The sequence below is a fragment of the Vespula pensylvanica genome, chromosome 12, assembly GCF_014466175.1.
Source record: "Vespula pensylvanica isolate Volc-1 chromosome 12, ASM1446617v1, whole genome shotgun sequence".
Taxonomy (NCBI): domain Eukaryota; kingdom Metazoa; phylum Arthropoda; class Insecta; order Hymenoptera; family Vespidae; genus Vespula; species Vespula pensylvanica.
The window spans coordinates 413,566-426,861 of NC_057696.1; the positions used below are offsets into that span (position 1 = coordinate 413,566).

Genomic DNA, 13,296 nt, shown 5'->3' on the forward strand with positions numbered 1-13,296 from the left:
AGGGTGGAACATACTCCAACAAGCTAGCAAAAAGCTGCATGTCGCGTGTCGTACGCGAAAAACAAAATACGCTGGCAATGCGAAACAATGTTTAGCGAGTGAAACTCTCGTAAAACGCTTATCAAATTAAAATCTTACTTCGACGGAGGAAACGTGTCGTATAAAACGTTTGTATTGTGCTACCATAAGAGGAGTAATAAAAAATTTTTTGCTAATTCTCTTGAAGATGAATCCTTCCAAAAATTCTAATTTAAACAATCGACGTTTTCGCTTGGATAGAAGTTAGAAATCTTGAGTATCGTTCACGCTAAAACACTTATCTCATCAAACTCTTAGTTCAATAAAAAAATGCGTCGTATAAAATGTCTTACCATAAAAGAAATAATAAAAAATTTTTCTGGAAATTCTCTTGAAGATGAATCTTCCCAAAAATTCTAATCTAAACAATCAACGTCTTCGCTTGGATAAAAGTTAAAAATCTTGAGTATCATTCGCGCTAAAATGCTCACCACCTCAAACTCCTAGTTCAATAGAGAAAACGTGTCGTATAAAACGTTCGTATAATCCTATCATAAGAGAACAAATAAAAAACTTTTCTGGAAATTCTCTTGAAGATGAATCCTTCGAGACGATCTAATCTAAACAATCGACGTCTTCACTTGAACAGAGGCTAAAAATCTCGAGTATCATTTACGTAAGATCAAAATGCTCCAAAAGAAAGACTCGAAGGAAATCTTCTTCTTCTTTTCTATTTTTTTAATCCTTTTTTGTCTAACATACGAGCCAAACAAATCTCATCAGGTAAGGTGCGTGCCAAAAATCCACTTGCATCGCCTCACAAAGTCCTAGTCTAGAGATACGGTCGAGAGATTTGTCCGATTTCGTGTTCCTATTTCTTCTTATCTATCTATATATCTATCTTTCGATCTATCTATCTATTTGTCTATCAATCCGTCCATCTCATCTGGTCTTCGTATCTTCTACGCTCGCGGATATTTCGCCATCTCTCTCGCGGCTCCTCCCACTGTCGACTAGCTAGAGCGAGTTCTGCAATCCTATCGAATCGAACTGAGACTTGGCTGGGATAACCGAATCGGTTGCCGTGCAACACCCTTTACATGTATCGACTACTACTGTATATAGAGTACAAATAGAGAAACACAAACGAATGTGCAGCCTTGTGTGTGTGTGTATGTTTGTGTCTGTTATAAATCTCATGTAACACACACACACACATACACACCCACACATACACACACATGTATATATAAGCCTCAAATGGAATACACGTATCAAAGGCAGAAACGTGTGATTATACTACACACATCGTAATTATACTACAAAGAGATCGATATACACATACATACATATACATAAATATAAAAATTACTGTAATATACATCTACGCATTGAATGGAATATGTTGAATACTGAAATGTACCTGAGAATGACACATGTGATAGCTAAGGAATACACACGATTATATTCAAACGCATAAGAACCAAATTCTAAGAAGACTTCCTCACATTTGGCAAGGAAGTTGTCGCAGTGCGTTATTCGACAGATATAGCGCAAGAATAATTTATGCGCTAAACTATGTGCACGCTAGCATGCAACGACAAAAGGAAAGCTCTAACTCTAGCTACAGCATTTCGTATTCTCGACTCCGTTTATGCCTCCGAATTGAGTGTGCGAGTCTCTTGAAATCCGGCTCAATATGCGTAACTACTATAGGATCTAAACGTCAGAACGTTTCTAAACCTCCCTATCTTCAAAGTACAGATTTATCGAATTTAATTGAGGAGGCCTCTGTTTCTCTATTCAAAGCCAACGATCCGATCTTTGAAATTTCACGTTTAAAACGATGCTATGTATTCTCACTTGAGTGAAAATCGTTTCTGAGATAGAACAAATTATAAGATCGTGATTTTATTTGTTTAAGACAAAAAAAAATAAAGAAAAGAAAAGTAGACTCTGACGCATACGCATACACACGCACACACGCACGTATGAAAATATAAATAAGATACAATAACCAAGAATTTTTATGAAGTTCAAAAGATATAGAGAAAAAAAAATATTAAAAGAAAAGAAAATCTTATTTTAGATCAAATTTACATCGACATTAATTTCTCGTAATTCTTTTTCTAAGCGTACTCGAAATTACGTTTTTACCTCGATTACAGAGCTATTCGCTATAGAAGCTCGCGTTGAAACACACAGGAGGATATTGCCGTTGGCACACTGACCTATATAATTTCTCGGAAAACAACTGGATTGCGTCGACGCGGTAGAGCAAAAAATTCACCCTCGCTGGTGAACCTTCTTCACGTAACGAACACACACGGACATCTTTTTCACACCTACTGCTACTGAGTAAAAAAAAAAGAGAAAAAAAAGAGAGAAAGAGAGAGAGAAAAAATAAAAGATAGGTTCCGTTTTTGTCACTAAATTTTTCATATACCGACACAAAAACTCACACACACAATGCATGCATATAAATCTTTAAAGAACACCTTGTTTAGATATAAAAGTAAAAAAAAGAAAATTTATAAATAAATCTTCCTTCCTATATTTCGAGTTACCTAAATATATCGGAATATATAATGCACTAAAACAGTTTGTATTATCGGAAAGAACAAATCCAGATGGTATCTATATCATTTTTTCTTTTTCTATTGAATCCTGAGACGAAAATAAGCGATTCGATGCCTCGGAAGGGGTCTAACAGGTGTTAGATTTTCTTATTGACGAGAACTCGAAGAGTTGAACAGGTAGCCGACAGGGACAAGTTAGACTGAGAAAGAAGAAAAGAATGAAAGAGAGAAAGAGAGAGAAAGAGAAAGAGATAAAAATGGGAAGAGATAGGCAAAGGGAAAATCGAAAAAGAAACTGGAAGCTGTCGAATAGATTGATGCGAGCGATCGTTGTACGCTTTCCTCGACCTTATCGACTCCCTTTTCCCACTGGGTTTCGATGTGGCTCGCTGAGTCTTTACCTAAAGTTCCTCTTCGTTCAAAGCAAAAAGCCGGTTAACTCGGCCATTCATGGTAGGACACGAGCTGGAAGCGTGCTGTACGATGTTAAAGAGGTTTGCCCAACTAATAAGACACTAACGCTCGTACACTTACTCAAAGAACTTGGACGTTCGTCTCTTTCTATCTACTCGTCTCTCCTTCCCATCCTCATTCTCTTTCTCTCTTTCTCTAACTTTTTACCACGTTCTATCTTATTTCATCGTTATCTTTAATCTGAAAGAATAGTTAAACAGAAGACGAGGAACAACGATCGATTGATTTTCATTCGAACTAGATACCGCTTGCTTTGGGACAATCGAATAAGTTCTAATGAAACTGAGTTGAATTACTGATGGATACATGTACAAGTGATTGATGTAAAAGAATCAAAAGTTTATCCTAAAAATTTCGAATGAATCTCTTTCCTAATTTTAAATTCTACCTATTGAAAATGTTCTATCGTAAAATAATTCATGGTGATACTGTCGAGGGAAGAAAACTCAGTTCGAACGAACGATAGGATAAGATTAACGATAAGAATGGAAAAAGAGAAAAATAACGAGCGAAAGACTCACGCTCTCAAAATTTTCCTTGTTCTTGGCATGCTGTGCGATGAATCGGGCGTCATGTATGGTTTTTTCGATTTGGCGTACCAACGGCTTCTCGAAGGTGGGACTGATGTCCTCGTGTGCATAACCAGAACTAGTCGGTCCAAAAAAATCGTCGTCGGCACCAGGCAGAGGCAAGGAGGGCAGTGGTTCCTCGAAATATGGGGCAACATGTTCGTGATGAAAGCTCGGTGGCTTGCTCAGTGATGGCGGCGGAGGTGGGCCAGTGGTCGGTAAGGAGCTTGGTGGTGGAAGGCCAGGACCGCCAGCAACACCGCCATGATGATGATGATGGCCGACGATGAGGTGTGCCAGTGGACCATGTGATCCAGGTACCTCGTATTCGCCGCTGAACCTCTTACCGCTATACGGCTTGTATTTATCAGTCTCTTGTACATGGAACACATCGGTGAGGATAGCCTCGGGCGGTTTCCTGTTCGGTGCTTCGACGTCGCCCACGTCGACGACATCGTCGAGCTCGTCGTCGAGCTCGTGCCCGTTGTGAATACGATGAAGTCGATGATGATGGGAGCTACCGGCGCCACCACCGTTTCTACCACCATTATCACCAACACCGGTACCAACACTGTTAGCACCACCGTCGAACCCGTTAATATCATCCTCATTTTCATTGTCTCCGTTTTTGTCTGGTCTTTTGATGAGGAGGAATGGCGGGAGCACCTGAATGAACACGATCCGTACCCACTTCGCCATACGGTGAGTCACCGGTGACCGAAAGTTCACATTCAACACCGCGATCGTCACTACGACCGAAAGCGTAACAAGCACCATCGTAAACAACAAATACTTGCCGAGCAACGGCACTGTCAACGACGTGGGCGGTATTATCTCAGCGAGCAGGAGGAAAAACACCGTCAACGAGAGGAGTATCGAGATCGACAAGGAGACCTTTTCGCCGCTGTCACTCGGAAGGTAAAACACCAACACCGAGAGGAAGGATATGCCCACGCACGGTATTATCAGGTTTACCGTGTAGAAGAGGGTCTTGCGGCGTAGGGTGATGTTGAACACTATGTCGGGATACGGTTCCTCGCAGCAAATATAGAACGCCTCGTTCCTCGTGGCAGGCACTTTTATTATGTCCCACTCGACGGAGATGTAATAATCTGTCAAATCGATACCCATATCGATTCGATTCGAATCTTCGGTCTGAGCGAGATGCCGCAGGTCGACCTGAAATCAATTCGATTGCCAAAAACGTTATCCACTGAAAATTTTCATCTTTACATTTGATTATTAAATTCTCTTCTATCAATCTTTACTTCCTTCCCCCCTTCCCTTTGTCCACCCAGAAAAAATCCTATATTCGATACACTAATCTTCGCTATGATGCTGCAAATAAGAAATTTTAATCACGACATGAATAATCGAAATTCCGTCGAGATAATCCGTTGAATGCGATACGCCACTGAGAAGCTTCTGAAGATTACTACCTTTGAGCTTCCAACTTAATCAGAATGGCTACGGGTAATCGCGTTCAACCTCCGTCTCTTGGTCCTTCTTGACAGTAAGACCTATGGCTGTGTGTGTGTGTGTATGTGTGTGGTATATGTATATATACACACACATACACATATACATATACATATACATATACATATACATATACATATACATATACATATACATATACATATACATATACATATACATATACATATACATATACATATACATATACATATACATATATATATATATATATATATATATATGCTTTTCTCTTAGTTGTACATCAAGAAAGAAAAAGGAGTTACTTTTAAGATCCAAAAGACGTAAGAAATGGATCAGACTTTGTTCCGTGGATTTAACGAAAACGTTACGGAGACAAATTTATGGGCTGACCGAAAAAAGTCGATTTAAGTCGGATGAAGACGAATGAGAAACGAATTGACGTTCCCCCATGGATTTCGTGGTTAATACTTTTTCCTTAACGTAAAAAACAGATACTTATATATTTCAATCTCATAATACGTTTTCTAAATCTCTCGTTTGATATAACATTAGACAGAAATGACTTTTAATCGATTACAAACTTTAATTACGAACTATCACAAGATATTTTATTATTTACTCTTACAATTTATTAAGTTTTAGAAAATTAATAATAATTCGTAAAACACGGTTATTATTTCTTTTTCTAATCTCCACGATTTCATTCTGCTTCAACAACCTCAAGAGTATTCAGGATAACGGTGGAACGACAAAAATAAAAGGATTTTCCATCTCTTGAAATTATCTGTTCTTGTTCTAACGTAAGTGTAAGAAAGAGAGAAATACAGAAGAAGAGAGAGACAAAGAAAGAAAGAGAGAGAGAGAGAGAGTTTCATTCTCGGTATAAAGGAAATTCGATTTCCGAACGGTCTCATGGTTCTCTCTAACTTACTCTTCTTCAAACCCACCTAACCACCCTCCCTCTCCTCTCCTCTCCTTCTCCCTCTCTCTGTCTTTCTATCCGTACCTAGACGATAATTAATAACAAGCTTAATTGCTCGTCTACGGAGAACGAGGACTTACCGTATATCCGTCGTAAGTCCACGAGCCAAACTTCATGAAGCAGGTCTGCTCGTCGAAGGGGAAATACTCCACGTTGATCTCGCAAAATGATTTATAGATCGCCGGTGGCTTCCACAGGACCTTTCCCGAATGGTGCAAGATCGCCTTGGTCATAATGGTTACCTCGTAGTTTCCATCGGCGCTGAAAACAACATTAAACCAAAAGCTCGTTAGAATCGACATCAGTACCTTTAAAACACTTATATTTTATAGTGCTTCGCATTTAATTCATATTTAATATCGAACATTCTTTGAATTAATCTCCATTCTAAGGATTTATCTCATTTCTTTTTTTATAACACCCTATTGAATTTATACTAATTCTCTTATATATTTCTCTTCAAATGCGCATTTCAAGGGAAACAAGTCTAAAAGAGAGAATAAAAAATAAGCTCATTCAAATAGTTTTCTTTTCCTTTCTTTTTGTTAAATTGTACGTATTGCTCTAAAATCCTTAAGTAGATACTCTTATATAGTTATCATTGTTATTACAATAAAATTCGCAAGAAATCTTTACAGCAAACCGAATATGCAATTTCACAAAGATAGATCTCGATCGGATAGAAGATCTTATTTACGGTCATTGATGCAAGACAATTCAATAAGTTCTAATTGGAGAAAGGAAAGACAAGCTTCAAATAAATTTCATTCAAAGAAATTATCGTGAAAGAGAAAGACAGAAAGAGAAGGACAGAAAGAAAGAAAGAAAGAAAGAGAGAGAGAGAGAGAGAGAATACAATGAAGAGATAAGTCGCGAAGAATATTCGACGGTATTCCTAAGGAAATGGAACTAGTAAGAAATAAACTTAGCGAAGATAATGCAAAAGCTTCTCCATTATATACAGAGAGAGAGAGAGAGAGAGAGAGAGAGAGAGAGAGAGAGAAAGCGGATGTTCGAGCCGGTGGTGCTAGCGGCACGTTACGCCGCAGCTGTCGCTACTGCAGCTTTCTGCACTTGTTGCACTATTTTCTTCTACTCCTACTGCTCGCTCGGTTGCTCGCTCCATTATTATTAGCCACCACCGCGTAGCAACGGTTATTGCTGCTGAATTCCGCATCTCTGCGAACGCGCAGATTCATTTCGATCGATAATATATCTCACGAACTCTCTCCTGAATTTTTCATCATCCCCTATCGTCGTCTAATATCACGTGACAAGAAACTCTTATAGATCCATGACTCTCGTTCGATCCATTTTTTCCATTTTAGAAAATATTTCTAAAATTCGTTGCGAGAATGGGAGGTATGATAAAAATAAAATGAATACTTTTTACGTAGGATGAATATATAAAATCTATAAATATCATTGACATGTAACACGTCCCACGTAAATTCGTTACGAATGAATTCCGTATTAACAAGGAAGATTTTCTATCGAAGAACTTTCGATGAAATTCGTAAGAGATACGTGTAAAAAGATTTAATCCAGTTCGATTTCATCGAATCGTAATATACGCACGTCCATATCCACTTTCATGGGATATACACCGATACACCTTGTAATCCTATTATGAGCTTGTGTTGTCGACATTAACGACACGTACTTATTGACGCGCGTGTTTGATGGCAACAAAAGCTTCGCATCGAGTAAAGTTACTATACGTCTCTGCTAATCAGGTTATAAGCGAGTTCATCCAAAGAGAGAGAGAGAGAGAGAGAGAGAGAGAGAGAGAGAGAGAGAGAGAGAGAGAGAGAGAGAGAGTGAGAAGAGATCGAGTTAATGTAGGTCTCCTCCTGCACTTTGCGGTTTGTCCGATAATTATATTTCTCTTATCGGAAATTTCCTAGGCCGAAGTGTAAAGCCGGAAATAGCCTACTTATCGCCGCTAGCAGAACTTTATGTTCGACATTAGAACATCGAAATCCCATTTACATCGTTGGTAACATCTTCTTTCAGGTCTCAACGTTCAAGGTCATATGCCTCGAATACTCGAAACTATGGATTTCGAGAATATACTCTGACCTTTTTGCTTGTCACATACTACTATTTATTCCAACTGATCTACGTACGATTTTAGATCTACAAAATGATTTATGAAGAATAAATAAAAGTTTATTACACATTATTAGATTAGATATTAATATATTAAATATTAATTATTTATTCACCTAAATTAAAATCGTAACACTTTAATAAAAACATTACGCTAGTTTTCAATATATACTTGCATATATACATATACATATTTATAATCGTTCAGTGATGATAAACTCCTTCGATTGCTATAATACTTTACAAGTAACATTGAACGAGTCAAACCAGCGAACGAAATAATGTTGAACGAGAAGCGAAGCTATCTTTTCGAGCAGCTTTAGGTTCAATAATTCGTTGCATGGGACAAGATATTGCAGGCTAAAATATCTTTGACTGAGAAAGATATCCAAGAAAGAGAGATAGAGACAGAGACAGAGACAGAGACAGAGACAGAGAAAGAGAAAAAGAGAGAGAGAGAGAGAGAGAAAGAAAGAGAGAGAGAGAGAAATAGAAGTTGAATGCACTTCAAAGTTACATTCAATCGACGATCAAACGGGCACACTGAATAGCGATAGCTGATCATCGTAATTTGCACGAATACGTCTACTACTCGATGTATCAGATGTTAAAGACCTCTCCCCCATTCCAGTCCATCCTATCCAATCCCTCTCCTCTCATCGAAGTAAGTACTCATTGACTTCTCTCTATCCTTTGCAAATTGCTCGGATGAAGAGTTTCGTATTCTCAAAAAGAGGGATAACTAATTGAAATTCAAGAACGATTTATTATCGATCAAGGGTGACTTTGAAAATAAACGGAATGGTTCTCGTGTTATATGTCGTCTGTCAAGCTCTCAAAGAGATCTCCAGTGATCCGACAAAAGAAGATTTTGATCTCTTTCTCTCTCTCTCTCTCTCTCTCTCTCTCTCTCTCTCTTCTTTAATTTTAATTACATTTTAATATCTAAGTCATAATCAAAACGTAAAATAAAAAGATAATATACAAACGTAAAAATTTATTTGATCTGTTAACCGAGGAGACTATCAATTTGTAAATATGAAAGTGTGAAATTGATTTAAATTACAAAAGAAAAGATAATACAAACGCAAACAAGAAACTTTGGATATATCAATGAATCTTATAATAAAGAATTGAGAACTATATAACATAAATTATTTACTTATTTTCTATTATTAAGAAAGTAGTTAAATTTCCATAACGAATTAATTGATTAAAAGATTAACGTTTCAATTGAAAATTTACCTGATTTTACTTAATGATTTAACAAATTTTCGAACATTTATTGTATACGATAAACACTTTTATTATGTCGGAATATATAGGTATACGTATGTAAGTGTTGAAAATGTCGATGTTCTCATCGAAAAGATCGAAATTTGTAACTTTGTTCTCTCGTAACAGAAGATATTCTCTCCTTTCCTCTTCACCCTTTTCGTCCTCTTCTCGTTAAGATGAAGCGTCACGTAATCACGAAAGCGAAGCGTCTTAAACTTTGCGAATGAACGCGACAGGAGTTGCCGTTTGTCCAAGGATCAAAACTTTCTTGAATTTGTATATGCGTGCGTGCGCGTGGATGTATGTGTGTGTATATGCTTTTATAAGCACGTATCCTCCCTTCCCTTTTCATCTCTATCCACTTCCTTTCGCAGTTGCCCTCTGATGAGAATGATTCTCAAGCGAGAAGTACCGCATGAATCCTAATCGCATTTCGAATTTTGCTCATACAACTACTATAAAGTCAAATTCGTATTTCTAGTAATCGATTATTTTCTTATTCTAAAAGCTAAAACTAAGTGAGATAAATGTTAAGACGTTATTTTGTTACTTTCCCTTTCATTCTTTTTTTGCTATTGTTGAAAACGTAATTTTCTGATAGTTTTTTTTACAAGTTTTTTGATCGATTATTTACGTAAATTAATTTTTTTAAATCCTTTAAATATAAATAATGAAAGAGCATATCGATAATATTACAGAAATATTTTGTGAACGATTTATCAAGGATATTAAGTAATGATAAATATCTAATTACGTATAAATTACGTAATGCGAAGTTGACAAATATAAGAATAAAATTATCATACCTATAAGAAAAAAATATAAAAGAATTGTGGACTAAATGAAGGGGTTTTCAAGCGATTTTGATATTAATTTGTGTAATATAGAATATCTTTTTGTAATATAGAATGATAAAATACAGAAAATGAAATTATTATACGAGTAAAAAGCAATAAACAGTGATGATAGCTGATTAAAATCTGTTTCGTAAATAGTTTACCTTTGATTATACGATTTTTCGATTTTCAAAAGACAAGAATACTCATAGAAATATATGATGCAAAAAGACAATTTACTATTTGTTAAGTATAGTTAGAAATAAAATATTAATGTGTTAACAATAAAGGTATAAAAAACGACATAGTGATATATTATACCGTAAAAATATAAAATTCCGATAAAAATATTTCTAATTTCTATTATTAGCGAAAAAGATCAATTTCATCAAATTTTTGACAGTTCCTCCGTGACACGTTTTCTTAAAACTTGAGAATTTGGTTTCTCGGAAAAATTTTGTTCGAGGAGAAAAGGGATGAAACTCTTAGCAGTATCGTGAAAACTATTCTTAGCGTGATTACTGGCGCGGAAGGGAAAGGAAAGGTATAAATAAAAACGGGCTGGATGTTGGTATTCGTATCGCATAGCGTGAATCATTTCCTCGATTTTTCCGCTTTTGCTACTGTAGAATGAATAAGACGAAGAGAGAAAGAGAGGAAAAGAGAAAGAGAGAAAGAATGAAAGAAGAAAGGAAAAAGAAAGAGAGAGAAAGAGATAAAAAGAGAGAGCGAGAGAGAAAGAGAGAGAGAGAGAGAGAGAGAGACAGACAAACAGAAAGAGAAAGAGAAAGAGAGAAAATGAAAGAGAGAAAGAGAGATAGACAGAAAGACAGAGAGAGAGAGAGAGAAAATGGATCGATGCAAGTTTTGCGGTAGAACGAGAATTCGCGAATTTTGCAGCTCGTTTTTGTTACCTGCTCCACCTCCCTCTCTCTCTCTCTCTCTCTCTCTCTCTCTTTCTCTCTCTCTCTCTCTCTCTCTCTCTCTTTCTCTCTCTCTGTTAACATGGACATAGCGTATACGTAAGCTCGAGCGAGCGCTTCTATCTAATTAAAGTTGTATAGAGCGTAAATTTCAAAGTCGCACAGAGCTCTATCTAAAGTAGATAAAACCGAGTACAAGCAGCACCGCGCGTGTAAGGGCGGTTTCACGCTCGAGTCCGCCGTTGTTTCTCGTAATTACGTTCATGGACAAGTTTGAAAAAAAAAGAATGAAAAAATAACGCCACTTAGGTAAAAGTAGAGAAAACAGAGAGAAAAACATTGTTAGAAAAGAAGAAAGAAAATAAGAAACGTTACGTAAACGATACTCTTTTAACCTAATCGATGATCATCGATCTTATGAAGGTCGACCCTAACTGAAAAATGAAAAACGATGAAATAGCGCGACAAACGCGAGGATAAACGTTCGAAGCGACAATAAAGAACGAGATAGAGAAGAACGAGGTAGAGTTTATCGTACGATATGATCGACGAGAAAAACGAAAGAAAAAAGAAAAAAAAGAGAAAGAAAGAGACGGAGAGGGAGAGAGAGAGAGAGAGAGAGAGAGAGAGAGAGAGAGTCTTTCCAACAAGGGGTTGGTTACGTCAGATAAGACATTTTTACAATCTCCCTTCGAACGTCTACCCTCTCGAAAAGCAACGTAAACATGAATCACGTAGGTCGCACCCATTACTGTCTCGTAACACCGGCTAGAAGAGAAATCCTTAAAAGAGCCATTATAATTCACAATAAACATTAACGCGTCTCGTGAGCCAACCCACGAATTGTGAGTATTTCTCTTTTATCTTCTTTCGACCTACCAAATTATATATATATATATTTTTCTTTCTCTCCTTCTCGTATCGTGACAGCACTACGATCATTACAGTATAAGTATCGAGAGATCTATTAGACGGATGAACTGTTTACACCCTTTGAACGACATCGACAACGGAAAAGAAAAAAAAAAAGAGAAATAAAAAGGAAAAAGATAGCGCTAAAGTATGAGTAGGATAAGAAACAATGAAAATGTACATGGGCGTGTAAGAAACATTGTCCATAAAACCGTAACCTTTCTCGAGAATGCGCTTGCAACGATACCTACGGTGGCCATCGAGGTCGAGAATATAACGGGTGTCACATTGAGAGTTGCGACAAACTACCTGGGTGTGAAACGATAGCCGATAGTCTGGACGAGGACTCTCATCTTTTCCGGAAGCACGCAGTGAGAAAAGATTATTGTGGATTTTGAGAGAAACAAGGAACGATCCATGATGTTGCCTTGAGATCCTCCCTTCTACTCTTTCACTTTCGACTCCTCTCCCTCCCTCCCTCTCTCTCTTTTTCTCTCTCTCGTTCTCTGTCTCTCACACTCTTTTTCTACGCGAAGCAGTACCCTCATTTTCCCAAGTACAAGCCTGAAGAAAATATCTCTACGAGTGGAAGAGAATAGAGAAGCGTTGCGAGGCTCGTTAGAGAATATCCTTATTACTCGCACTATAGATACACATACATACACACACAGACAGACATATAGATATATACGTACATTCAGTTGCGAGAGAAAGCAATCTCCTTTTCTTTTTTTATCCCTTTTTTACGAAAACGATGTGAAGAATTTCAAAATAACTAACATTTGACTTCTTGAATTAATCTATTTTGAACAAATACATCGGAAAAAGCGAAATAATAAATGATAATATATTTCGTACGATCATGACATTTTCTTCCTTTTTTAATTAACAAACAAAACATCTTTACTCGAATGTTTAATGATCGAAAAATGCAGTATTTTTCCCTCCTCGCAACCCAAACGCAGACATACGCGAGACAACGAAAATATCGTCTGTTTATGCGAGGAAACGTGCGATAGCGCGTTCACTCTATCTCGGTCGGTCTCTAAGGGTAGTCGTAAAGAGAAGAGAAAGGGAAGGTCGCTCTGGAAGGCCACATAAAGAATAAAAAGGATAGAAGGAGAATAAGATAGAGAGAGAACGAAAGAGAGA

The 13,296-nt window shown here is 37.1% G+C and overlaps 1 protein-coding gene across 1 annotated transcript in view; it reads right to left on the bottom strand.

The window, feature by feature from the left end:
- LOC122633273 (acetylcholine receptor subunit alpha-like 1) overlaps positions 1-13,296 on the bottom strand; it is a 116,288-nt gene that overhangs the window by 963 nt on the left and 102,029 nt on the right. The window contains exons 5-6 of the mRNA XM_043820987.1: positions 6,164-6,344; positions 3,593-4,819 (exon numbers count right to left, since the gene is read on the bottom strand). Of these exons, the coding sequence (XP_043676922.1) occupies positions 3,593-4,819; positions 6,164-6,344 (1,408 nt within the window). The remainder of the gene's footprint in view (positions 1-3,592; positions 4,820-6,163; positions 6,345-13,296) is intronic.